The following is a 21010-nucleotide window of genomic DNA, read 5'->3' as shown; positions in this document are numbered from 1 at the left end:
GAACTTTGTTCGGCTTAGAGTCATACAGGATTTACCAAGGATCTACTAAGGCCAGGTCCCTGACCCATGCACGAGAAGCTAATCAACACACATTTTGAACGTAGGTTTCCCCGTGTTCACTCGATCGATCGAGGTTACGGTTGTTCGCGATTGCGTTTGCCACTTGGCAAAGCTCTGTGCTGTAGCGCTCAAAGCCCTTCTTCAGCTTTCTGGAGGAGTTACAATATTATGCTCAGCGCTATGCTGAGTATGAAGCAATGCTAATAATGGGCAAAGGGCACAGGGCATGCACTGGTTGACACCACGCTCAAACCACGCCTTGGAGCTTGAACTAAGCTTCAAGTATGGTATTATTTAGACTAGTAGCGGCTGTTTCGATTCTTATGACTTACACTCAACGGACAACTTGAACACACTAAATGTCCGACCCACATCAGCTACCACGTTCCGGTAATGTGCACCCACCCCGCTCGAGCTCGATATCTAGGGACGCGCATAGTCACAGCACTTCAGCCAATGTCAATACTGCAACACCCCGTACCTCCCAAGGAGAATCCTTGAGGAGGCCAGCAGCCCATTCCGACACTATCCATCAAGCTGATCACTATAATTCGACTCAACAAGACGCAGGGAATCTCATGGGGAATACAAATGTTTATAAGTACGGGATACTCGTACTGGAAGAAGCCTTCATTGATCCAGTTCCCTCGTTTTCTTTAGTCCCACATTACCCCTGGCAGAGGATCTGACAGGTCAGATCTTTGGTACGATAAACGGCTTTGTCGCTGGAGGTTCATTCGGAAACGTTTACAAATGTGAATGGAGACGACCGTCGGGTCCTGTCGAGGTCTGCCATGTGCGCAGTGCTGGCATAACTTGCTGACCAGCCTTTTCATTATTGCGCTACAGGTTGCAGTAAAATCCTTCAGGTATCACACCTCAGAGCAGGACTTAAGGGTAAGTGCTTCTTCTGCTCTGAGCACTACTGAGCACTAACCATGTGGATTCGCTAGAGATTTCGACGAGAAGCCGCAATCTGGGCACACCTCGTCCACGACAATATTGTCACACTTTATGGAACGACAGAGGGGTTTGGGCCAACCACAGCCCTGGTCTCCCCGTGGTTTCCGGACGGCACGCTGCACCATCTGATCACGGAACAGGGTGCTACATTGACCATCAAGTCCAAATTGAAGCTGGTAACTCAAACTTGTTTAATTGAAAGGAGCCTAAACTGAATTCTTCACTAGCTTCACTGCATAGCATCCGGGCTCTACTATCGTCTGTCTTCCCTTCGTGGCTGTCTAGATTCAACTAATCAATTTACCGTTAGTTCACTCGTTTCCTATTGTTCACGGCGACATCACAAGCGTGAGATTGTCCTCTTCACATCCAGTTGCACACTAAATCATCTAGTTCAACGTTTTGGTAGATCTCAAGGGTGGAGAATACAAGGCTTGCCTGACGGACTTCGGTTGTTCAAATGTCCTCTGTGGACATTTAAAAGACAAAGTGGTTGAAGGATCAACTGTTCGGCCTGGTGCAGTCAGATGGAGTGCGCCTGAGTTGCTCAGACCACATGATCACCCTTCTGATCTCAAACCGACCACCCAGAACGACATGTATTCCTATGGTCGTATCATGTTTTATGTAAGCGTAAGCGTTCCAAGTCCGCAAAACCTATATTTAATATATCATTTGTTCCAGTTGTTGACTCTGGTTATTCCTTGGCATGATATCGACGTTTACCAAGTCGTTAAGAAAATCCAGAGCGGAGAGGATATCCAGCGTCCTGAGATATCCGATGCGACATCTCACGTCACGGACGCTCGTTGGAATCAGATCGAGCTGTGTTGGTCAGTTGATCCCGCTGCTCGTCCATCTGCCTTCATGGTTATGGAGTTCGTAAAGAAAGAACTGGAGGCTGTGAAACAAGATGTAAGCTCAAGTCCGATCTCTTCACGCAGGAGTCGAGTTTCTGACTCTGACAGGATGTCTTTGTTGGGGGTGTGCAGGAAAGTCATCAAACCGCATACCTGGTCACGGAGCAGATAACTGCGTCTGTCCCTCCCAGCCCCAGGGTAAAATCCCATGTAAATTCGTTAGCCTGTGGTTGAAGTCATTCAATTCTGACCAACTAGACTCAGATTATGCCAACACGGGCATTTGGTTCTTCCTCGCGAACCCTTGTTCCGTCGTCACCAAGCCAAGCCTCATTCTCCACTGCCCCAACCCACCATCTCTTCTCTACGGTCTCAACGTTGGTGAGCGTCTACTGGTACATTGATTCATGTACACTAATCCTTCCACGCTTCAAGTCACTTACAGGTCCTTTGAATGTGTTGCTTTTCGGGGAGACTGGAGTTGGGAAAAGCTCCATCATCAACTTGATCACGGGGAGAGATTCTGCACAGACATCGCCAGATGGAGCGACCTGCACACTCACGCATACCTCCTACGAAGTCGATCTTGGAACCCACGATTTCAAACTTTGGGAAGTTTCGTCGATCGAATCGATGGGTTTCTTCCGGTCCTTTTTCGAAAAACGGCGCCTGAAAAAGGCATTCAAGAAGCTGCACAGAGATGAAGGAGTCTGCCTTTTGTTATATTGCATGAGGGGATCGAGGGCACAGAGAGCACTGCCAAGCGATTATAAACATTTCACTGACATCGTCGGCTCCACCGCCGGGCCGGGCCGCGTACCTGTCGCCGCTGTGGTCACCTCCTTGGAAAATTATTCCACGAACATGGACGATTGGTGGACGAAGAACAGGGAGAATCTGGAACGCCTCGGGATGCAGTTTTCCTCACACGCTTGTATCATGTCGCTCCCCGATGATCCAAATGCGCCATCCGCAGTGCGCACACGTCGACATCGATCAGAGCAAGCCATCCGCAATCTCATTTATGACTCTCATCGAGCGGGTCGAACACCAGGCTGGGCGAGAGGCGTAGCCTTCATCCCTGGTACCCGTCTGCTAGTCACTTGCTCTTACGCCAATAGTCTTCTCATATGGGATCTAGATAAGGGAGAACAAGTAGGAGAGCCCCTGTCTGGTCACCATGACCGAGTCTTGGCGGTCGCAACGTCCTCCGACGGACGGTGGATTGTGAGTGGGGCGTTAAACGGAAGCATCCTGGCCTGGGAAGTTGCAACAAACACAAGCGTGCCAGTCTCATTCAAGAGTCATGAGAAGCGTGTTCACAGCGTCGTATTCGCACCAGACAGCGAGACATTTGCAAGTGCATCAGATGACGAAACAGTTTGCGTGTGGAAGAGGGAGACAGGCCAAATTGTCCTCGGACCACTCCTAGTAGACAGTGAAGCATACTCGGTGTCGTACTCCCCTGACGGGAGCCGACTAGCAGCAGGCGCTGAAGAGCATATCATCGTTTGGAACTCACTAAATGGAGAAGAGCTATTGAAGATAGAACAACGGGCACGGCAAATTGCATTCACTCAAGATGGTTGCCGTCTCGTCAGTGGAGACTACCACAACATCCGAATATCAGATGCTACCACCGGACACATCATCAAAGAGTTTGCCGCGCACACCAGTGCCATCGAATCGTTGGCCATTGCCCCCAATGGCAACAAGTTTGCCACCACGTCAAACGACAAGACAACGCGGTTCTTCGACTTGACCACGTTCGAACCCATCGGCGAGCCACTTGAGCACCCTGACATTGTGTACTGTGTGGCTTTTTCGAAGGACAGCCAGCTCGTCGCCACTGGCTGCGATGACAAGCTGATCCGCACATGGGCAGTCCCTCAGAGTAAATCAGAGCAGGAGTCCCAGGCAAGCGCATTCTCCCATCATGGGGTGCTTCATGTTGACATGCCGTACAGTCTGCTCTCACCCAGGAGGCTATTCCAGGCTTAGAAGACTCTGAATTCCCTCATGGGTTCTTTGATTATGCGAGTCCCCATGTTGCAGCACATATGCCCGTCTAACTATGCTTCAGTCTGATGCGCGTTCTCCACCTCAACGCAACAACCGCACCACTTCGCAGCATCTTCCCAAAGGCTTCCGCATTAAGAACATCGTGAACCATCTCTTCTCTCGCTCTTCCGTTCCTCGGGATCGTTCTCCCTGCCCCCGCAGGATTCCCATCGTGAATGTCTCTGCAACACGAGGTAAATATGTAAGTTTTCCGAGCTTTTGACGTCCACCCCTCGATGGTAACGTTGTCGTACAGCGCACCGCTAATGCCATCAGTGGGAAAAGGCATTTAGTACAGCGTCCTCCCCGTCGGCGGGCCCACACTTCCGAGACTGGTGCCGGGACATCTAATGCGGTCGGTGCAGCCACGCCTGCGACCTTGCAGACCACAAGTACAGATGCTTGTGCTGTGACAAGCGGACCCGCTACCCCCCTAGATACTGGACGTGTCCCGGAGATTGGCTGCTTGACGATTCTTACCAGGTGCTTTTTGCGTCTCTTTCGAACACCACAAACGGGTGCTCCTGCATCCCGCTCTTAGCCGCTTGGCAGTCTATTATCATTTCTTCCTGCCTCTCCCACGCACTTGACCAGCAGGTCCTATTGCTACTCCCTTGCGCTAGGATGCTCCGCTCCGAGATCTACTTTTAATTTTCTGTTTCTGTGAGACCGCAAATTACAATATTTATGTAAATAACTATGTAACCGACTCAATAGCTGTGGTTGGTGGTGTGCACATTTTGTATAAACATGTCAACGTCTTGAATAAAATTGACCTGTGGAAAACTCGCAAACTGCCGGTGTGTAAGTATACAGTATAGGCGTTACAAGGCATCACCTGACCATATATGTTTCGTGTTGTTTTGTTGATGAGGATCTACCAAGGATTTACTAAGGCCAGTTCCCCAAACCATGCATGAGAAGCTAATCGTACAAATTAACACACGTTTTGAACGTAGGTCTCCCCGTGTCCATTCGATCGATCGAGGTCATGGTTGTTCGCGATTGCGTTTGCCAGCCTGTGCTGTAGCGCTCAAAGCCCTTCTTTAGCCTTTCAGGCTGGAGGAGTTACAATATTATACTCAGCGCTATGCTGAGTATGAAGCAATGCCAATAATGGGCAATGGGCACAGGGCACAGGGCATGGCATCACCACGCTCAAACCACGCTACAACTTGGAGCTTAAACTAAGCTTCAAGTATCGTATTATATTAGACTAGTAGCGACCGTTTCGATTCTTATGACTCACACTCAACGGACAACACACTAAATGTCCGACCCACTATCACATCAGCCACCACGTTCCGGTAATGTGCACTCACCCCGCTCAATATCTAGGGACGCGAATAGTCACAGCACTTCAGCCAATGTCAGTACTGTAACACCCCGTACCTCCCAAGGAGAATCCTCGAGGAGGCCAGCAGCTCATTCCGACACTATTCATCAAGCTGATCACTATCATTCGACTCAACAGAGCGCAGGGAATCTCATGGGGAATACAAAAGTCTATAAGTACGGGATACTCGTACTGGAATAAGCCTTCATTGATTCAGTTCCCTCGTTTTCTTTAGTCCCACATTACCCCTGGCAGAGGATCTGACAGGTCAGATCTTTGGTACGATAAACGACTATGTCGCTTGTGGTGCATACGGAAATGTTTACAGATGTGAATGGAGACAGTCATCGGGTCCTGTCAAGGTCTGCCATGTGCGCAGTGCTGGCATAAATTGTTGATCAGTCCTTTCATTATTGCGCTACAGGTTGCAGTAAAATGCTTCAGGTATCACACCTCAGAGCAGGACTTAAGGGTAAGTGTATATTTCCTCTGCTCTGAGCACTACTGAGCACTAATCATGTGGATTCACTAGAGATTTCTACGAGAAGCTGCAATCTGGGCTCACCTCGTCCACGACAATATTGTCACACTTTATGGAACGACAGAGGGGTTTGGGCCAACCACAGCCCTGGTCTCTCCGTGGTTTCCGGACGGCACGCTGCTCCGTCTGATCACGGAACAGGGTGCTACATTGACCATCAGGTCCAAACTGAAGCTGGTAACTTAAACTTGTTTAGTTGCAAGGGACCTAAATTGAATTCTTCACTAGCTTCACGGCATAGCATCCGGGCTCTACTATCGTCCGTTTTTCCTTCATGGTTCCTTGCTTCAACTAACAAATTTGCCGTTAGTCCACTCTTTTCCCATTGTTCACGGCGACATCACGAGCGTGAGCTTTCCTTTTCACATTCAATTGCTCTCACTAAATAATCCAGTCCAACGTTTTGGTAGAACTCAAGGACGGAGAATACAAGGCTTGCTTGACTGACTTCGGTTTTTCGATTGTCCTCGGCGGGCCTTTCAAAGGTCGTGTGGTTGAAGGATCAACTGTCAGGCCTGGCGCAACCAGATGGACTGCGCCTGAGTTGCTCGGGTCACACGACCACCCTTCCGAAGTCAAACCAACCACGCAGAATGACATGTATTCCTATGGTCGTGTCATGTTTCATGTAAGCGTAAGCGTTCTAAATCCGCAAACCCTATATTGAATATATTATCTACCCCAGTTGTTGACTCTGGTCATTCCTTGGCATGATATCGACGATTTCAAAGTCGTTCAGAAAATCCTTAGCAGAGAAGAGATCCCGCGTCCTGAGACATCCGATGGGACGTCTCACGTCACGGACGCCCGCTGGAATCAGATCGAGCAGTGTTGGTCAGTCGATCCCTCTGCTCGTCCATCTGCCTTCATGGCTATGGAGTTCGTAAAGAATGAACTAGAGGTTGTGAAACAAGATGTAAGCTTATGACTGGTCTCTTCACGCAGAGTCGAGTTTCTCTGACAGTATGTCCTTGTTGGTGGGGGTACAGGAAACTGATCAAAATGCGTACTGGGTCGCGGAGCAGATCACTGCGTCTGTTCCTCCCAGACACAGGGTACCATCCCAGGTAAGTTCGCCAGCCTGTGGTTGGAGTGACCCGATACTTATCAACTAGGCTCAGACTATGTCAGCACCGACGTCTCGGTCTTCATCACCAACGTTTCGGTCTTCCTCACCAACCCTTGTTCCGTCACCAAGCCGAGCCCTCACTTCTCTAACACGCCATTTCCTCTCTACGGCCTCAACGCTGGTGAGCGTCTACTGGTACATTGATTCATGTACACTAATCCTTCCACGCTTTCAAGTCACTTACAGGTCCTTTGAATGTGTTGCTTTTTGGGGAGACTGGAGTTGGGAAAAGTTCCATCATCAACTTGATCATGGGAGGAGATACTGCACAGACGTCGCCTGATGGAGGGACCTGCACACTTACGCATACTTCCTATGAAGTCGATCTTGGAACCCACAATTTCAAACTTTGGGAAGTTTCGTCAATCGGATCGATGGGTTTCTTCCGGTCCTTTTTCAAGAAATGGCGCCTGAAAAAGGCACTCAAGAAGCTGCACAGAGATGAAGGAGTCTACCTTCTGTTATATTGCATGAGGGGATCGAGGGCACATAGAGCACTGCTAAGTGATTATAAACATTTCACTGACATAGTCGGCTCCACCGCCGGGCCGGGCCGCGTACCCGTCGCTGCTGTGGTCACCTCCTTGGAAGATTATCCTACGAACATGGACAATTGGTGGACGAAGAACAAGGACAATCTGGAACGCCTCGGGATGCAGTTTTCCTCACACGCTTGTATCACGTCGCTCCCTTATGATCCAAATTGGACATCCGCAATGCGCGCACGTCGACATCAATCAGAGCAAGCCATCCGCAAACTCATTCATGACTCATATCGAGCGGGTCGAACACCCGTCAGTTCCAATCTAGCTTTTTCTTCATGAAAATAAAATTTCAAGCTTGGTTGCGCATTATGGTTTATATATTGGAGAGGGTCCCCTGGTGGGTCACTGCACGTACGTTACGCTGTCACGGAATCGATTCAAGTGGAAATTACAAGGCTTCATTTCTTCATTTTTGACTACCATCATCGTATCCTTTATGACACACTGTGCTAGTAGCTAATGTCATGTATATGCAGAGTTTGATATTACAGTAGTGTATCGTTACATAATTTCCCTATCGTGACTTGAGTAGACTCGGTCATCGTCCTCGGCTTTCAAGCCCGGTCACCAAAATTGGCGTTGCAACTATTTTACACACAAAATGCACACATACACAAAAGAGGATTTATCGCGTACCGTTGCCGAGACGTATCAGGATGCTTGTGGGATTAGCGCGACTTCCCGTTTTAGTAACACCGCACGACGACAAAATGCTCGAGCTCGCTGTTGAGGACAGCGAGCTCAAATAGTTACCCAATGCTTCACCCTTTTCACTAGTTCTTTTGAGGGAGAAAAGGAATAACCTGTAGTTAGTTAACTTAGTTAACTATGCTTACTCTTGGACACCACAACCCTCCTTCCTCGCCTTCTCCTCCTCCCCGCCCACCCTGACCGCTTTTTTAGTATTTTCTAGACTCTAATTAGATACTTCTGGCTTTGTAGAAGTTGTTATATATTTATACAAATTGAGCCCATAATGAGTCCTTCAGAGCGCCCAGTATAAATGTATGACAGGAAAGGATGAATATTGTAAGTATGGAAGATTTATGGTTAAAATAGCATAGTTGACTAGTTATAGGTAATAAATCTGTCATAATTTTCCCCTCTCAAGAACTAGTGAAAAGGGTGAAGCATTGGGCAACTGTTTGAGCTCGCTGTCCTCAACAGCGAACTCGAGCATTGTGTCGTCACGCGGTGTTACCAAAACGGGAAGTCACGCTAATGTGTGCATATTTTGTGTGAGAAATAGTTGAACAGTTCCAGCGCCATCATGATCGGATAGGTCAGTCCTATCACAAAAAGTAGATCAGCTAGGCATAAGACTTGTGAAGACATTCTGCTTCATTTCCGAGCAAGATTGAACGTATTACGATCCTCAGAGGTTAGAGCGGTTTATTTTGAGAGGACCATCGATTTCTTGCACGGTGATTCTTCAGCGTGATGATGTCCATGTACAAGAAGCTAATTGTACGAAGTAACACTTGTTTGAACAGTGCATGGGTCTCCCCGTGTCCACTCGATCGATCGAGCGTCACTAGTGCACTGTCCTATAGTTGTCCGCGACTACGGAAATTGCTAAAAGTTGCCAAAACGGTCCAGGCTTTCAAGTTAGCGCTTGAAGCCCTTCTGAAGCCCTTCAAGTGCATCCTCGTGCCAGCGACTTAATATTATACCAATGATATCATTAATATTGGGCACAGGGCAATAGCACGATGACACCACGCTACAACTTGCAAGGAGCTTAAATTAAGCTTCAAGTACTGTGTTATAACAGTCTAGTAGCTGCTGTTTTGATTTGGTTTCGATTCTGATGACTTTATAGATTCACCACTCAACGGACAACGCTCCAAATGTCCGACCTATCTCAGCCGCACTTCGGTGATGCCATACATCCAACCCGCTTGCGGCGTGTAATGAGTCAACAGACTCTGGATCACAGCGCTTCAGCTAATGCCAATACTGCAACACCCCACTCCCAAGGAAGGTCCTTGACTCGGAGGAGAACTACAGCGACGCAGCAGGTTTGACAGCCCACTATCCAAATCAGTGGCAGATCCTGATGCAACTCACTTAGGCATCCGACATGCCGATCCCACTATCTCAGTAGGGATACTCATACTGGAACAAGTCTTCATTGATTCAGTTCCCTCATTTTATTTAGTCCCATAGTTGTCCCACTGGAAGATCTGACAGGTCAGATCCACGGTACGATAAACGACTATGTCGCTGGAGGTGCATTCGGAAACGTTTACAAATGTGAATGGAGACGACCGTCGGGCCCTGTCAAGGTCTGGCTAATGAGCAGCGCAGGCGTGACTTGCTGATCAGCCTGTTCATTATCGCACTACAGGTTGCAGTAAAATCCTTCAGGTTTCACACCTCACAGCAGGACCTAAGGGTGAGTGTTTATGTCTTCTGCTCTGAGCACTCCTGAGCACTAAAGATGTGAATTCGCTAGAGATTTCGACGAGAAGCTGCATTATGGGCACGCTTCGTCCACGACAATATCGTCCCACTTTATGGAACGACGGAGGGGTTCGGGTCAACCACAGCCCTGGTCTCTCCGTGGTTTCCGGACGGCACGCTGCTCCATCTGATCACGGAACAGGGTGCTACATTAACCATTAGGTCCAAATTGAAGCTGGTAACTCAGAACTGTTCAGCTGCAGTGGACCTGAACTGAATTCACCAATACTCACTAGCTCCACGGCATAGCTTCTGGGCTTTCCTATCGTCTGTATTTCTTTCATTGATATTCTTGCTTCGACTGATACATTTGCCATTAGTTCACTCTTTTCCCGTTGTTCACGGCGACGTTACGAGTGTAAGTTCATCTTCTTCACATTAAATTACGCTCACTCAAAAATCCAGTCCAACATTTTGGTAGATATCCAGGGTGGAGAATATAAGGCTTGCCTGACGGACTTCGGTGTTTCGAATGTCCTCGGCGGGCCTTTAAAAGATCGTGTGGTTGAAGGATCAACTGTTAGGCCTGGTGTAATCAGATGGACTGCGCCTGAGTTGCTCAGGCCACATGGTAACCCTGCCGATCTCAAACCGACCACGCAGAACGACATGTATTCCTACGGTCGTGTCATGTTTCATGTAAGTGTACGCATTCTAAGCCCCGAAACCTATATTCAATATGTCGTTTAACCTAGTTGTTGACTCTGATCATTCCTTGGTATGATATTGACGAGCACCAAGTCGTTCAAAAAATCCTTAGCGGAGAGGAGATCCCGCGTCCTGAGACATCCGATGCGACGTCTCACGTCACGGACGCTCGCTGGAGTCAGATCGAGCAGTGTTGGTCGGTTGATCCATCTGCTCGTCCATCTGCCTTGATGGCCATGGACTTTTTAAAGATCGAACTGGAGGCTGTGACAGACGACGTAAGTTCACGACTAGTTTTGTCACGCAATTGCCGAGTTTCTCATGCTCACAGTACGTCTTTGTTGGCGAGGTACACGAACATCATAATATCCCATCCTTGGACGTGGTAAACACGCAACAGATAATTGCATCTGATGCTCTCAAACGCGAAGTAAGCCCTCAGATGAATTCGATAGCTTGTGTTTGACTTAAATTTATATCAACTAGGCTGACATTTTAACCGCGTGGCCACATCAGTCTTCCTCAAGAATTCTCGTTGCGCCACAAAACCAGGCTGCTCCCTATAATCCAACAATTCATCAGGCCTCTACGGTCTCGACTCTGGTGAGCGTGTACTGGCGCATCGTTTCATGTATACTAATCCTTGAATGCGACAGTCCCTTTCGGGTCCCTCGAATGTGTTACTTTTTGGGAAGACTGGAGTTGGAAAAAGCTCCATCATCAACTTGATTATGAGACAAGAAGTCGCACAGACGTCACCAGATGCAGAAACCTGCACACTCAAGCATACCGCCTACAACATTAGCCTTGGACTCCGCCGCTTCAAACTTTGGGAAGTTTCGTCAATCGAATCCCTGGGTTTTTTCCAGACCCTTTTTTCAAAATGGCGCTTGAAAAAGGCATTCAAGAAGCTGCACAGAGATGATGGAGTCTACCTTCTAATATATTGCATGAGTGGATTGAGGGCCCAGCGAGCAATGATCAGGGATTATAAAATATTCACCGATATTATCAGCTCTGCCGCCGGTGCACAGGACGTAACTGTCGCAGCTGTGGTCACCTGCCTAGAAGATTACCCCGTGAACATGGATAATTGGTGGACGAAGAACAAGGACAATCTGGAAAGCCTTGGGATGCGGTTTTCCAAGCACGCGTGTATCACTTCCCTTCCTGATGATCCAAACGCATCGCTCGCAATGCGCGCGCGTCGGCATCGATCAGAGCAGGTCATCCGCAGCCTCATCGATGAGTCCTATCAAACTGGTAGAACACCCCTCAATTCCTGTCTAGCTCCTGCTCCATGAAATGCGTATTACGGTGTATGGAAATTAATCTTTCCCTTGGCGGGGAACTACACTTACGGACCCGGTGACTTGCTGTTACAGAAGGTGCACTTAGTTGACTGTTCTGCATCACCAGCTGTGGGTTCATATACTACACCTTATGTGTCTACTATTGCTAGTTACCATGTATATATAGAGTTTGATACTCACAGTAAGTACTGTAGTTGACTTTCACTTTCAAAGCCTTCGAATTCGAGACCTTCGCTTAGTAAGCCAACATTTGATCTCTGCACTTCTCCGCCCTGTACGAGCACGTACATCTCAATAGATCAGCTGGGCCTTGTGAAGACATTCTGCACGTCACTTCATTTTTGTGCAAGCTTGAACGTATTACTATCCCCACACAAGCCAGGGCGGTGATTGCACATCCAGAGCGCCTTGAGAGCGCCAATCGAGTTCTTGCGTCGCGGGGGTGATTTCAGGAGTTCAGATCATGTCATCATTCGCGAAGTCCAAGTTGAAGGCAGCGAGAGATGCTATAGGCAAGAAAAAGTATGAACAAGCGCGTGAAGCTGCCGCACAGGTTCTTGACTATGAGCCTGATAACTATACTGCGTGCGTTTCCAATTCACAAGAATATGTTGTATATCTCATATCGATTGTCTTGCGCCGGGCAGCCATGTGTTTCTTGGTCTTGCTTTCTTAGAACTCGGCCAGCACGAGCAGAGCGAGCAAGTAAACCTGATGCTCGTCGTAGGGCGCATATAAGCTGACTTTTGATCAGCTGTATCGAAAGGCCATAGAGCTCAAGGATGACCAAGTACTTGCATGGCAGGTACAGTATGTTGCTGGTATCAACTAAGCGATTCTAACCTGATGCAATACATAGGGGATCGCGAAGCTTTACGAACAAACTCACAGGTGGAACGATTTGGCAGATACTCTGGAACACATAATGCAGATTTTCGCGAAAAAGTGATTTTGTTCTCCGCATACTTGATGAAGCTGAGATTTGAAAACCGCACAGTGACGATGCCATGAAATGTGCCGAGACCCTTCAAAAATTTATGGACATTCGCCGGCAGCATGGGACACGCCGAGAGGTATGAATTTATCCATCTTGAAGTTGTCTTGCTTAACGTCTTCAGGTCATTCAAGCATTATTCCTTTACTTGCCAGACTCCTCACTGTACCCGGTTCTTTCATCACTTCCTCCACCCGATGCTACGAATCCCACGTCGACTTCTATTTTTCCTACTCAATCGGCAATCCATAACTCACTCGACGTCTATGAGGAGCTTATCTCGCTAACGGAGCGAGAAGAAGAGATGTTCATGAAGTCTGAGTTTGACAAGCGACGCACCCGCCTTGGTGGTCCTAAGCCTGAGCAACTCAGGAAAGACATTGGCATCGAGGTTTGGCACTCGTCAAAAGTAAAGCAGCCTTCCGAATATGCTTGGTGGCAAATTAATCTTCGCCTTGCAGCTTCCCGCGTTATACAATGAAATCCTTAATCACCCCAGTACCTCGGACGAACTGCGGCGCGCTACAGAATCGAAACTCATTCGATATAAGCAGCAGTTATTCATGGCACTCCCCTCCACTGACCCAGAGAAACGTCAAGTTGGGACGCAGCTGGATGAGATGGTTAATGGAATTGTGACGATTGGCATTCCGGATGAGTTTGCTTGGTGCATATGGCTTGAAGGAAGAGATTCCGATACAGTTGGTATGTGGCAAGCCATCAAATTGCCTATGATCACTGAATTAGCTGCTCTAGAGGGTGTTGGTCTTCCATATCTCAAGGAGTTCATAGAACTCTTCCCTACAAGTACATTAGCGCTGATGTTGAAGGGATACTTTATATACAGCAGGGCTGCGCATGGTGACGAAGGATTCATAGAGGAAATGACGGTGGACGGCGATCCTTACAACACTATTCTTGTAAGCTCACGAATCATGCCCCTGAAGTTTTCTGACATATTTCTTCAGGATGCCTTTTCAGCTCTCCCAGACTCATTGCTAGCGAACATGATAACAGCCCGAGTACATTTACAAGAACTCGAATACACAGATGCCATCAAGGTCGCTGAAAGCGGGCTGGAATTAGTACGCAGATACGAGTCAAACACAGCCCGTGAACTCCGAGAGTAGGTGGAAATCACTAGGTCCTTGAAAGTGCAGTTACAAATTACCGTCCATTTAGAGTGCGCAAGGCCTTTCACATTATTCTGTCCACATCCTTCGTCCATCTATTTCCTCCAAAGCACCACCCTCGCGCTCTTTATTTCTTAAACGACGTTCTGACGCAAGATCCCACTAATGTGGACGGATTGATGGGGAAGGGTTATGTTTTCCAGCGCGCTGAAAAATGGGAAGAGGCGGAGATGCTGTTTTCGCAAGCGGCGAAGCAGCTCCCTGATGATATGGACAAAGGTTTGGAAGCAAAGGAGGAGAGTGCGTGGTGCCTCAGTCGGATGCAGCTGGACGCTGGTGCGGATGCTTTGAAAGAGGTTTTTGAGATCTTGAAGGATATTGAGGATCGTGACATCGATAAAGCTCGATGCCTGTGGCGGATTGGCAGATGCTACTGGGATCTAGGAGGTATAACAACCCATTCACTTTGCCCTTTGTCTCGTATCACTGACCCTTATTGCAGGAGAGTCTCGCGAGGAAGCTTTCAAACACTTCATCACATCGCTCAAACACAATCGCGAGTATGCACCAGCATACACTTCGCTAGGTGTATATTACTCAGAACACGCGTCCCCGCCTGATCCTACCCGAGCATCAAAGTGTTTCCAGAAAGCGTTCGAACTTGATGCTCGTGAAGCAGAGGCCGCGAGGCGCCTTGCGGAAGGCTTTGCTGATGAGCGTGAATGGGATCTGGTCGAGGTGGTGGCTCGGCGTACCATAGACGGTGAAGGCGGTATGGGTGCGGGTATGGAAGAGGGAGATGGCGCAGCTTCGGGAAAGTATCTTCCGACAAACGCGTGGGCATGGAAGGCTCTTGGTGTCGTGGAGCTGGTAATTGATCGTTCTTATGACATCTATTTCCAACCTAACGTTATTGGGCACAGACAAGGAGGAACTATCCGGAATCCATCAAGGCTTTTCAAGTGGCACTCCGAGCGGATGTTGACGACCAGCTCTCGTGGCTGAGACTCGGTGAAGCCTACAGCAAAGCCGGTCGCCATGTTGCTGCCCTTAGGGCCCTTGGTCGAGCCCACGAGCTTCAGCCGGACGATTGGATGTGTACATACTTCATAGGGGAAGTCCAACGGCAAGCGGGGAGGCTTGCAGAAGCTCTTGCCTCTTTCCAGTCTATACTGGATGTTCGACCCACTGAAGCCGGTACCCTCTTATCTATTGCGCAGACCCACCTCGACCTAGCCCGGCATGAGCGGTTTACCGGCTTCGTTGCTCGAGCTGAGCAGTCTTTTGTCTCCTGTGTCGACGTTGTGTTAGTAGCCATCCGGGAAAGCCCAGGATATCGGGGAGTTGCTTGGAAAATCGCTGCCGACGCCCTGTTTGAGTTGTCGGTAATCACTGTTTTTGCGGATGAAGCCAACGTCCGTGCAGTCGTGACTGTGGTTTGCGAACTCGTACAAGACCAAAGTAGCGCTCGGCTCGCTGGCCTGTTCAAGCCCACATCTTTCTCTTCCGACGACCCCATCTCCGGGCTCAATGCACTCGAAGCTGCTGTCGCTGCCTACGATTATCGCATCACAGTGGGCTCTTCTGATGAAGCCGCTCTCCCAAGCTCGTTGTACGACCTTGCTGTCGCCCTGCACGAGTGGATTCTGAAACAACCCCCTGATACGACACAGCAAGCCTCGGAAGCAGCAAATTCATTATTGATTCAGGCCCTGCAGAAGGAGCCTGGAAACGTCAGGTTCTGGGTCGCATTGGGTGATCTCCACTTTGCGAACAAGCCAAAACTGTCGCAGCATGCATATATCAAGGCGATCGAAGTTGACAACAAGGTTTGTAGGACATATATCTACTACAATCTCAACTTAATCTATCTCTAGAATGTGGTGGCGTGGACCAAGATTGGGCTCCTATACTTATACCATAACGACATTGACTTGGCCACCCAAGCATTTACGAAGGCGCAAACTCTTGATCCGGATCATACCCTGGCTTGGATAGGCCAAGCGTTGATTGCAACAGCAAATGGTCACGAAGCAGATGCTCGTACATTACTCGAGCATGCAGTGAGCATGACAGCAGACGTGGTAAATAATCACCTATCCTTCATTTGTGTGAAGCACCTGACACATGGTTTTAGCCTATGGCAGACCTGCAATTTGCCTCTCGCGTTCTCGCAGCCGTAAATGATTCGAATACAGTCAGTGCACCCACTACAGATCGCCTTTTGCCCGCCTTCTTCGTCCTCGGACGATATTTCCAGCGCTGCCCGGTTGATGCATGCGGCCTCCATATCTTCGGCCTGATCTGCGAGCGCCTTGGAAAACTTGAACAGGGTGTTGAATACATCAATCGTGCAATTACTCTCCTAGAAGCAGCATACGAGGAGAAAGAGGATCCTGTAATCGAACGGCAGTTCATCATTGCACACACCAACATTGCACGGCTCCGTCTTGGATTACAGGACTATGAGGGGTCGTTGGCATCTTTCGAGACCGCTTTAGGTCTGCTTCCCGAAGATGCAGAGCGGGAAACACAGATTCTGCGTGTCCAAGCTCAATACGGGTCTGGGTTGGCGTCTTTCAAGATGGGTGATCTCGAAATCGCGATGACGGCATTCCAAGATGCTTTGGAAAGCGCCGCCGAGGATCGCATTCTTCGAGGACAGGTTACCGTTCTGCTGGCACAGACAATGTGGGCGATTGGGACACCCGAGTTCCGCGAGTCTGCGAAAGGCTTGTTACTTGAGTGGTCAGAACACAGCATTGATGATTGCCAGTCAACTCATCTATTGTTTTTAGCATCACCTCCGATCCAGAAAATTTGATGGCAATCAACACGCTAGCTGGAATGGGGATACTTACTGAAGACGACGGACTAGTTGATGCCGCACTTTCCGAAATTTTATCACTCCCCATCGAACAGCGACATGTGCTCGATCCTCAAAGAGACGTGACGTATCTCCTTGTGCAACATTATCTTGGGCTGGTACGAATCCAACTTTTGAGTCATCGGATACATGAGCCTGAGATTTTTCCTGCAGGGTGACTCCGCCAGAGCAGCTAAAATCACCCAAATCGCTCTCCATGTAGAGCCTTCGAATGTGCAGATCAGGCGTGAAGTCGCATCTTTGCTGCTCAGACAGGGAGATAGAGACGCTGCATCGGCCATCCTGGCATCGGTAGCACCGAATCAAAACGTCGAAGAAGAAAAGACCACCCTCGCATTATCAGCCCTCGCACAACCAATACAGTCTCAAAGACGTGCACAAAAAGCCATCATGCTAGAACCCGGTCAACTGCGAAATTGGCAGACTTTGGCATATGTTCAAGCACAAGAAGCGCTATGATATCAGGTAGGATAATCATGATGTACATGTATGTAGAAAGAGAGGTTCGATACCCCGTCATCCATAATGTGCCTGTTGTACGAGTTCCTGTAGAATGTCAACCGCTGCCACACCATCTAGAGCTGCCGTGCCTCCAGGAGACAGTACATATCATAGTACATCCGTCACCGTTTTCCTTGAGCAGCGACCTCTGTAGCATCACCAATGAGTGTTAAAAGGATTGTTTGCATGGAAACTTCATACCTCGTCGCGTCGCGTCCTCTAGCAGCTGAGTGTCGACGTGCTCTGCAGGGAGCTGCACGTATCTCACGACGGAACCGCGGATAAAGCAATTTTTCACAGCCATCTAGAAACAGAGATGAATGTGAAGACCGGATAGAAGAGCGTACATTAAGCACCATGTGTGGGTGTCTCGCCTCGTCCTGTACATTGATCGAGTCTAGACGGATGTTAAGAAATCTGGGCGAAGGATGGGAGTGAATTAGTGTTGGATAATGCTGAGACGAGAACTACGATACTGACTGGTCTACCGACTTCAAGACTCCTGTAATCGAGAGATCATTCTTCAGCTCGACGGTTACTCGTTGATCTGTTAGTGTCTTGAAGACGGAGAAGATAAGCTTTGGGATGTCCAAATTAAAGATCAGTGGGATTCACTGCAAGACGCTAGGCAAACTGACCATGACTAGCAGCACGACTTCGATTCTGGTGCAGTGGTGAATATGGCCGATGACATTGTCGATTGGCTTCACTTGTTTTGGAGTAGTGGTGGCTGTGCCCAAACCATTGACATGACCCAACCGCAAGGACTGGCGGGAATGGCATCTGATTATTATATAGAAAGCTAGCGATACAATATTGTAATAACATCTACTCAAAGTCCCCCATATCGAAGTTGTACATAAAGTGCTAGCAGTGACTGGAATCAGTATTCGCCTGAGATGGTGGAAATATGTCTCTACCTTGTATAAACTCATGACCTTCACTACCCAGGCTTCTAGGTGGAAAATCTTTTTGTTGCCAAGCCGCATCCGGGCCTCCTGTGCGCATATGAGAAACCGAAAGGCTGAAAGCAACGCCCACGTACATAAAATGCAGCCCAATGCATGACATCTGCTTTCAGAGCCTCATCTACCCTCTCCACCACCCGCTCTGCAACGGTCTGGAAGCCATCAGCGACCTTGTTCAACATGCCATACATAACAGTTCACCTTCAAGATGATCGTTGGGGGAATGCAGTGACTAAGAAGCTCATAGAGCTTTCCACGGACTTCCAAAACGCGAGCTGGTGACTGCTCTTGGACGATAAGATCAGCGACCTTGTGACAGTATGTTTCCCAGTCTGGTTTAGCTATTTTCAATGAGCCTGAAAGATCTGGTCTGCAACATGATGAGGCACAGCGATAACGATACGGCTGCATGTTGAACTTACGATTGCATCTTCAAGGCTTCAAAGACGAGTAACGCTTTTCGCAAGTTGCCACCAGAGTCTTCGGCGATCTGTTGTGATGCCTCTTCAGGTAAGTCGAACTTCAGTTTCTTTGCTACATGTTCTAAGACCATTTGCATCTAGAGAGTGTTCACCGCTTGGTCTAAAACGAGTTACTTGATATCTACCTACCTCTTCCGGGTTCGGTGCAGCCACTCGCATGAGTAGACAACGACTCTTTATTGGTGCTATTAGTCTGCTGGTGCTGTTAGCACATAGTATTATTCGCATGTTTGACATGTATTTCTCCATCGTTCGACGCAAGGCGGCTTGAGCATCACGGGAAAGCGAGTCCGCCTCGTTGATCACAACCACTAACAAAAGGGTCAGCATGACATCGGGTTATTGTACAGCGGTGGATAGCACCTTTGAATCTATGCCTCGCGTTCAGGTCTACCTGCTGTGTCTGCGCAATTTCCTTCAACAAATCCTGAACGACAACTCTGTCATAATTTCCAGCCTCGCTTCAAAGTGCTTTAGATGCATCAGAAGGATATCAAATGTTAAATAGCAAACCTAGGAGTGATCTCGATGTGAAAATTGCTTTGAACAACGTTGATTTCCAGCTTGCGTTTTGAAGGTGAAATAAACACTCGTTGATCAATTTTGAGCTGTCGACCCGTGTTCATCAGCATTATCCAAAAGCAAATAAAAGAAGTCCTCTCACCTTCTCCACACCACTTCCAAACAGTTGCCTTAATGTGCAGCTGATTCGTGTCTTCTTTCCAGCTCCAGAAGGCCCATAAAAGAGCATGTGGGGGAAGTCAGCTGATGCAGCCTGGATATGTTACATCAAGTTAGACGAATGTCCCCAGAGCATCCAAGATTGACGTACAAGAGATTTCAATCGAATAGACAAACCTTGGTGGTAGTGAAGGTCGTCCAAAGTCTTTGGTCTGAACTGCACGAACGTGAGCATGGTGAGCTACATGGCAAAAAGCATGCCTCTCACTTTGTCTACCCAGAGAGACATCGTTGGAAAGAGTTAAACGTCAGATTTAAAGCGCAGTGGGACGTTGGGTTGCAGAACGCGAGTAAAGCGTGTACCTTGCCAAATTGGATCGCGACAAGTCGCGTGACGTCACGCGTTGATTGTCACGCACCTTATCGTCCAGATATCATAAGCTCCGAAAGCTCACTTGACGCTCGAAGGCTGCATTCTAGTATCCTTCTCGCACCTTATTAGACCAATCATACAATATAAATTATCATACTACACTGCACTGTACAGTAACAAGACATGGTTATGAGAAGGCTGACCAAACGAAAGCTTAGCTATATTACTCTTCCTTCGGTCTTGTACGCTTCTCAGATCCCATGCAACAACATCCAGGATTTTGCCAGGATTGGTGCCAAAAGTTGAAGCGTGCTGATCAAATGCGAATGAAAAGGACAGGCCAGCCGGTCCCGAGGCATAAAACAATTGTGGCGGAGACGGCGAATATGATATAGCTATAGGCCGGGGATTCGTGTTAGCAGCCGTGCTAGTGTATCAAACATCAATGGTAAGTTAGTTTGTGGTGACGTCGGTATCGACGCCGAGGAATGTGACACGCCAACGTTTGTGAACATGAATGGTGTTGGTCTCTGCGCTTGGTGCGGGAGGCAGAGGAAGGCACGTGGATGCTGCGCAAAGCGTGGGGTAGGGAGATGAAGGGCTGCCGAACAATCGAGTAATTTGCGGGATCGATCGGGCAGGACCTGGCGCATGGTACTAATTGAGGGCAGTGCATTAGGCAGAGAAAGCTGAAAGATCGCTTGAAAGTTCTACTCAATTGATGTCTCCTTAGGTCCGAGAATTGAGTCCACGATCGATAGTATTCTTGAATATTTGCAGTGATTATCAGGTGAGTGCGGATTGGTAGAATTAACATCCGTGTTGCATCGCTACATGTGTGATCCAGGTTTCCAATGAGAATGGGGGTTTGGCCAATGAGAAAACCGAAACCAGTTGGGCGGGAGTCGAGGAAGCTGAAAACTGAGATGAAACATGAGCAAGGCGTTGGAAGTAAGGCTGCGAACACCTTTGGAAAGATCATCATGTAAGTGTTGGATAAACCGCGCTCAGGGAGATGAAAACTCCTCCGTCGCAGAGTTAGTAGCGGGTATGAGACGCGAGAACAAAG

The 21010-nt window shown here is 48.4% G+C and overlaps 9 protein-coding genes across 9 annotated transcripts; 7 read left to right on the top strand and 2 right to left on the bottom strand.

Annotated features, from left to right (window-relative positions):
- Positions 1–32: 32 nt before the first annotated feature.
- Positions 33–1371, top strand: DEU56DRAFT_771864 (uncharacterized protein; the record flags this gene model as incomplete). The annotated part of the gene is made up of 7 exons (XM_041351489.1): positions 33–50; positions 105–661; positions 721–815; positions 910–957; positions 1014–1199; positions 1251–1284; positions 1336–1371. Coding segments are annotated over exons 2-7 (641 nt in total), but the record flags the coding sequence as incomplete, so codon positions are not given.
- On the top strand, positions 1176–2924 carry DEU56DRAFT_878455 (uncharacterized protein; the record flags this gene model as incomplete). Its single annotated transcript, XM_041356045.1, has 5 exons — positions 1176–1650; positions 1708–1938; positions 1992–2093; positions 2148–2264; positions 2319–2924. Coding segments are annotated over exons 1-5 (1086 nt in total), but the record flags the coding sequence as incomplete, so codon positions are not given.
- Positions 2925–5815: 2891 nt separating this feature from the next.
- On the top strand, positions 5816–6749 carry DEU56DRAFT_725934 (kinase-like domain-containing protein; the record flags this gene model as incomplete). Its single annotated transcript, XM_041347893.1, has 4 exons — positions 5816–5945; positions 6063–6169; positions 6216–6449; positions 6507–6749. Coding segments are annotated over 4 exons (714 nt in total), but the record flags the coding sequence as incomplete, so codon positions are not given.
- DEU56DRAFT_428907 (uncharacterized protein) lies at positions 6557–8017 on the top strand. The gene is made up of 3 exons (XM_041346186.1): positions 6557–6888; positions 6943–7071; positions 7127–8017. The coding sequence occupies exons 1-3, from the start codon at positions 6787–6789 to the stop codon at positions 7772–7774; spliced, it is 879 nt and encodes a 292-aa protein (XP_041214012.1). The 5' UTR covers positions 6557–6786; the 3' UTR covers positions 7775–8017.
- Positions 8018–9956: 1939 nt separating this feature from the next.
- DEU56DRAFT_726367 (kinase-like domain-containing protein) lies at positions 9957–10998 on the top strand (the record flags this gene model as incomplete). The annotated part of the gene is made up of 3 exons (XM_041347923.1): positions 9957–10139; positions 10325–10600; positions 10657–10998. Coding segments are annotated over 3 exons (801 nt in total), but the record flags the coding sequence as incomplete, so codon positions are not given.
- On the top strand, positions 10942–12149 carry DEU56DRAFT_428930 (uncharacterized protein). The gene is made up of 2 exons (XM_041346187.1): positions 10942–11039; positions 11096–12149. The coding sequence occupies exon 2, from the start codon at positions 11257–11259 to the stop codon at positions 11911–11913; it is 657 nt and encodes a 218-aa protein (XP_041214010.1). The 5' UTR covers positions 10942–11039; positions 11096–11256; the 3' UTR covers positions 11914–12149.
- Positions 12150–12179: 30 nt separating this feature from the next.
- DEU56DRAFT_428673 (superkiller protein 3) lies at positions 12180–17477 on the top strand. Its single transcript, XM_041346185.1, has 16 exons — positions 12180–12507; positions 12570–12627; positions 12677–12727; positions 12782–12867; positions 12920–12995; positions 13041–13325; positions 13378–13621; positions 13673–13836; positions 13885–14042; positions 14099–14496; positions 14552–14919; positions 14973–15878; positions 15927–16133; positions 16187–16797; positions 16848–17034; positions 17090–17477. The coding sequence occupies exons 1-16, from the start codon at positions 12386–12388 to the stop codon at positions 17393–17395; spliced, it is 4227 nt and encodes a 1408-aa protein (XP_041214009.1). The 5' UTR covers positions 12180–12385; the 3' UTR covers positions 17396–17477.
- DEU56DRAFT_428603 (U6 snRNA-associated Sm-like protein LSm2) lies at positions 17478–18182 on the bottom strand. Its single transcript, XM_041346184.1, has 5 exons — positions 18076–18182; positions 17918–18015; positions 17794–17854; positions 17639–17741; positions 17478–17585 (listed from the first exon to the last, which is right to left on the bottom strand). Exons 1-5 carry the CDS (start codon positions 18076–18078, stop codon positions 17560–17562), a joined length of 291 nt encoding a protein of 96 aa, XP_041214008.1. The 5' UTR covers positions 18079–18182; the 3' UTR covers positions 17478–17559.
- On the bottom strand, positions 18128–19960 carry DEU56DRAFT_771823 (P-loop containing nucleoside triphosphate hydrolase protein). The gene is made up of 11 exons (XM_041351488.1): positions 19837–19960; positions 19720–19785; positions 19552–19662; positions 19401–19495; positions 19251–19348; positions 19017–19198; positions 18828–18964; positions 18607–18775; positions 18483–18557; positions 18358–18435; positions 18128–18304 (listed from the first exon to the last, which is right to left on the bottom strand). Exons 1-11 carry the CDS (start codon positions 19855–19857, stop codon positions 18266–18268), a joined length of 1071 nt encoding a protein of 356 aa, XP_041214007.1. The 5' UTR covers positions 19858–19960; the 3' UTR covers positions 18128–18265.
- Positions 19961–21010: the final 1050 nt, after the last annotated feature.

This window comes from Suillus clintonianus (genome assembly GCF_016758775.1).
Source record: "Suillus clintonianus strain FC179 chromosome Unknown DEU56scaffold_5, whole genome shotgun sequence".
Lineage (NCBI taxonomy): Eukaryota > Fungi > Basidiomycota > Agaricomycetes > Boletales > Suillaceae > Suillus > Suillus clintonianus.
The sequence above is the reverse complement of the archived record's forward strand: the minus strand, read 5'-3'. Positions and strand labels throughout refer to the sequence as shown.

Coding starts and splice junctions, on each gene's coding strand:
- DEU56DRAFT_428907 (XM_041346186.1), top strand. CDS start 6,787: ATGTCCTTGTTGGTGGGGGTACAGGAAACTGATCAAAATGCGTACTGG. Junction 6,889..6,942: donor GACACAGGGTACCATCCCAG/GTAAGTTCGCCA, acceptor AACTAGGCTCAG/ACTATGTCAGCACCGACGTC. Junction 7,072..7,126: donor TCTCTACGGCCTCAACGCTG/GTGAGCGTCTAC, acceptor CACGCTTTCAAG/TCACTTACAGGTCCTTTGAA.
- DEU56DRAFT_428930 (XM_041346187.1), top strand. CDS start 11,257: ATGCGACAGTCCCTTTCGGGTCCCTCGAATGTGTTACTTTTTGGGAAG.
- DEU56DRAFT_428673 (XM_041346185.1), top strand. CDS start 12,386: ATGTCATCATTCGCGAAGTCCAAGTTGAAGGCAGCGAGAGATGCTATA. Junction 13,622..13,672: donor AAGAGATTCCGATACAGTTG/GTATGTGGCAAG, acceptor TAGCTGCTCTAG/AGGGTGTTGGTCTTCCATAT. Junction 17,035..17,089: donor TGCAACATTATCTTGGGCTG/GTACGAATCCAA, acceptor TTTTTCCTGCAG/GGTGACTCCGCCAGAGCAGC.
- DEU56DRAFT_428603 (XM_041346184.1), bottom strand. Junction 17,855..17,917: donor GTCTTGAAGTCGGTAGACCA/GTCAGTATCGTA, acceptor TCCTTCGCCCAG/ATTTCTTAACATCCGTCTAG. Junction 17,586..17,638: donor AGAGGACGCGACGCGACGAG/GTATGAAGTTTC, acceptor GTGATGCTACAG/AGGTCGCTGCTCAAGGAAAA.
- DEU56DRAFT_771823 (XM_041351488.1), bottom strand. CDS start 19,857: ATGTCTCTCTGGGTAGACAAA. Junction 19,349..19,400: donor CACATCGAGATCACTCCTAG/GTTTGCTATTTA, acceptor AGCACTTTGAAG/CGAGGCTGGAAATTATGACA. Junction 18,436..18,482: donor TGCATTGGGCTGCATTTTAT/GTACGTGGGCGT, acceptor ATATGCGCACAG/GAGGCCCGGATGCGGCTTGG.